This window comes from Octopus sinensis, unplaced genomic scaffold, assembly GCF_006345805.1.
Source record: "Octopus sinensis unplaced genomic scaffold, ASM634580v1 Contig08412, whole genome shotgun sequence".
NCBI classification, from domain to species: domain Eukaryota; kingdom Metazoa; phylum Mollusca; class Cephalopoda; order Octopoda; family Octopodidae; genus Octopus; species Octopus sinensis.
In genome coordinates, this window is record NW_021830992.1 from 20 (window position 1) to 3,904 (window position 3,885).

The following is a 3,885-nucleotide window of genomic DNA, read 5'->3' on the forward strand; positions in this document are numbered from 1 at the left end:
CCTCACGTGTTTCCAGTGTACTTGGAATATATCGAAGCATGATTCGGTTCATAGTAACGTCGAATGTTATACTCCTTCATAACAGAGAGATGTTCGTGGCATATTAAACAATAAGCTTTCTGCTTTAATTCATCTTTCGCAAAAAATATTTCATTTTCCATAATTTGTGAATACACGACATTCGCGGTCAACCTTTATTTTCATATTAGGCATAGCAACAAACAAAAATTTAATGTTAATGCTGATAAGTTTTTTTTAAATTAAATTTTACAAAATAGTTTAATTTTTTTAATTAAAGTTTTTATTTGAGTTAATTATTAAGGCATTAAGTGTTAATGAATATCTGTCGGCTAGCCAAAGTGGATTCAGGCCTGGGCGATCAACTGCAGATGTAGTATGGGGACATAGATGGATCTGTGCCATATCTCAGAAATTTAAAATGGCGACCACAATATTGGGCATTGATATGAGCAGGCATTTGATACAATCCGCAGAGACAAGCTAATGGAGATCCTCAAAACTATTCTTGACAATGACTCGATCAGAATGGTTCGAGCACTACTTATAGACACCGAGTTAACGGTGAAGATCGGACCCGTACAATCAAGATCTTTCAAAACAAGCATTGGAACGCCCCAAGGTGATTCAATATCACCTGTACTATTCATTGTCTATCTTGAAGCGGCACTAAGAGATCTGAGAAAACTAGTGAAGACTACTTCAATAACTGAAGTGATATATGCCGACGATGTAGACTTTTTGTCTCATGATAAGTCGACACTCGAAGAACTGCTGAACATTGCTCCCCAGGCACTGGAAAAATGGTTCTTAAAAGTGAACATAGAAAAAAACCGAATATGTAACAATCAACGGGAGGCAAATAGAACAGACGAAAAATGGCGAAACTCGAAAAAAGTTGGAACTCTTTTAGGAGATAGTGAAGACATTATGAGGAGAAAGATGCTATCGACTGTTGCACTTAACAAACTGCGGACCACTTGGCTACGAAACCGCGAGGTTGGAACGGCCTTACGTGCCAAATTATACAATGCTTTTATTAAACCCATACTTTTGTACAACGGAGGAACATGGGGAATATCTGAGTCTGAATCAAAATCTCTTGATGCATTCCATAGAAGACAGTTAAGAGTTCTTATTGGCATCAACTGGCCAAGAAAATCAAGAACCACCCTATACAATATCTGCAACAGCAGACCCGTCAGTGTGGACATTACCGAAGCACGTTGGCGCCTATTGGGCCACATTCTAAGACTCGACCAGGATGTTTATGCTAAATGGGCAATGGAATCATATTACGCAAAGGACGAAAGATCTGCGTCCCGAGGACGCCCACGAAATACATTACCTATTGTAATCTCAAAAGAACTACAACGCGTTAAAAGACAACTGAAAAATGGAGACGACCTAGATACTCTCAGGAGTATAGCATACAACCGCACATCATGGAAAATTATGACCGAAAAGATAGTCTCATATGTGGCACATGGGGACTTAATTAGTTTAAATTACATTATGTTCCTATGACAGTGCTAATAATAATAATAATATAATTGAATATCTCGAAATAGTGCCGGGGCCGATAAAATGTTGTCGCGGGCCGTATTTTGGTGACCCCTGCTCTAAAATATAAGACATAGTAACACGTTGTCGTTGGCAATAATTTTTTTAGAAACTTGAATTATAAAAAATTATATAATATTTGACGTTTTCCGTTTTAAAATTTTAGTCATTAAACAAAATGGAGAATTGAAAAGAACACTCCACTGAATATATAGTTTCTGACATTGGAGTAGTCGCAACTTTTCCCAAGGCAAAAAATCTCCATCTTTGTTAACAGTTTTGAGAATTTCATTCGAATTTCTTATTTTCTCGATATATTCGTTATTTTTTTAAAGTATCATTCTTTATATTGATTATTCTTAGAAAATTGTCAACTTTCTAAACAGAAAAGTAAGTTGAGTCAATTCCACAGATAACATCTAAAAGTGGAAAATATTGTTTCAATATTTTTTTTAATTATTGACAAGTCCTTCGTTTCGAATTGATTGATTTCTTTGATTTTCGAATCAATAGCCGCATTCCCGTCTACTAACAATAGGTTCTAGAGACAGTCCTATTTCAGCTCGAATCCAAAAGTATTAAAAAATTTATTAAAATACGAATCCGTAGTATATTTAAAGGAATATTTGCTAAAACAAATGTTTCAGTTAAATTTAGTAAAAATCATTTGTTCCAGCAGTAGTTAGAAGAAAAGCTTGAATCTTCTTTTTATGTCCGTTCATATGTGAAATATGTTTTTACCGTGAATCTGTGTTTTTCTATAAACTATTTTTTGCGCAAAATAAATTTTTGCAAGTTGATTTTATTGACTTTTGGTTACCTTTTAATGAGAACAACTTAGTATTATTAGTGTTCTAATAAATAATGAATAAGCCAAATTACACGAATAAACGAAAATTAGAATATTATTTTAATTGATTTTAGAATCTTCTACTTGGTTGTTGACTGGGAGGAACCAATTCTTTGTTTCGAATAGCACGGAAATCCAAACACTTACATTTAATAAACAGTAACGTACATTAAAAAACGGGTGAACGATGATATCTTGGACTCCATTCTCTGAATTACCGAGACGCTTACTGGGATTTCTTGCCATAAGCTAAAATAGAAAAAATACTAATTACTTTATTTAAGATATCATAAGTTATAGAATCCACGTGGCATGGGAACACAAGTTCTGAATAAATGATATTTTGATTCGAGTCTTCGTAAGGTAATGGGAACTAAATCAGTAGAAAGTGCAATAGTTAACTCTTCTGTATAACATGCAGTACAGACAGACTCCGAACGCCCAGAAATCAACAGATCTCGTGTATGGCATGCCCTTGAGAATCTCAGGAGCCATGTACTGTGGGCTTCCCTCCCCTATGCTGATTTTCGTGTTCCATTTCATGTTAGGTTTTGAAAGCCCAAAGTCTGTCAGTTTGGGATACCCATCTGACGCAAGCAAAATATTTTCAAGTTTTAAATCACTGCTGAATAATAAAAACGAATATACCCGTGCATTATGTTGTTCTCGTGAAGAAAAGTAAGGCCCAGTAGAATGCATGCTCCGTAGAATCTGCATAGATTAATGGAGATATGATTATTCAAAACAAACGACAGCATGTCTCCTCCTTCGACATACTCAATTATGATGTGTGTTAAATCCTACAAGTCTTGTTAAGGGAGATACCCGAAAATGAGAAACTCCGTGCATGTGAATTACAAAATCATTGTTTAACGAAGTCGCTAGATTTAATACATATATTTCATTAATTATGAATCTGTCTATATTTTCTTTTTTGTCTTTCTGTATGATTTTGATAGCGTAGTGTTTTTCTTCCAAATCGCACTTACACAAGGCAACCTAATATATAGCCAGATAAATATAATAAATATTAAAATATATTTATACATTTCCGAAGGCTCCTTCTCCTAGGCTTTTGATTTGTGTAAACGTACGAATGTTCTTTTCTTATTTAATAGTCGCGACCCACGCTGGCGACCATCCCACGCTGGCGACCAGAGCGACCTTCATTGTTGACAAGATTGACAGGTGGAATTTATTCACCACTTCTTCAATTAAAATTCAAGTCTTACCAGAAGCAGTTTTATTTTTGAAAGATTTGCAGACAACAAATTTGCTGTAGATGTCAATAATTGTCAGTATCAATTAGATCCATCGTTAAAATCTTTATATCTTCTAACAACAATAAGATCCGCCTGAATCTTTCATGGGTTTTCTTCAGTTACATGGTAATTAGAATCCACACCTAGGTGATTTTTTTAAATACTTCAATGGTAGGGCAAATTACAAATTTC

General features: G+C 34.8%; 1 protein-coding gene across 1 annotated transcript; it reads left to right on the forward strand.

Annotated features, from left to right (window-relative positions):
• Positions 1-546: 546 nt before the first annotated feature.
• LOC115227864 lies at positions 547-3,109 on the forward strand (the record flags this gene model as incomplete). The annotated part of the gene is made up of 3 exons (XM_029798577.1): positions 547-1,441; positions 1,945-1,971; positions 2,980-3,109. Coding segments are annotated over exons 1-3 (1,052 nt in total), but the record flags the coding sequence as incomplete, so codon positions are not given.
• Between the last annotated feature and the right edge of the window lie 776 nt (positions 3,110-3,885).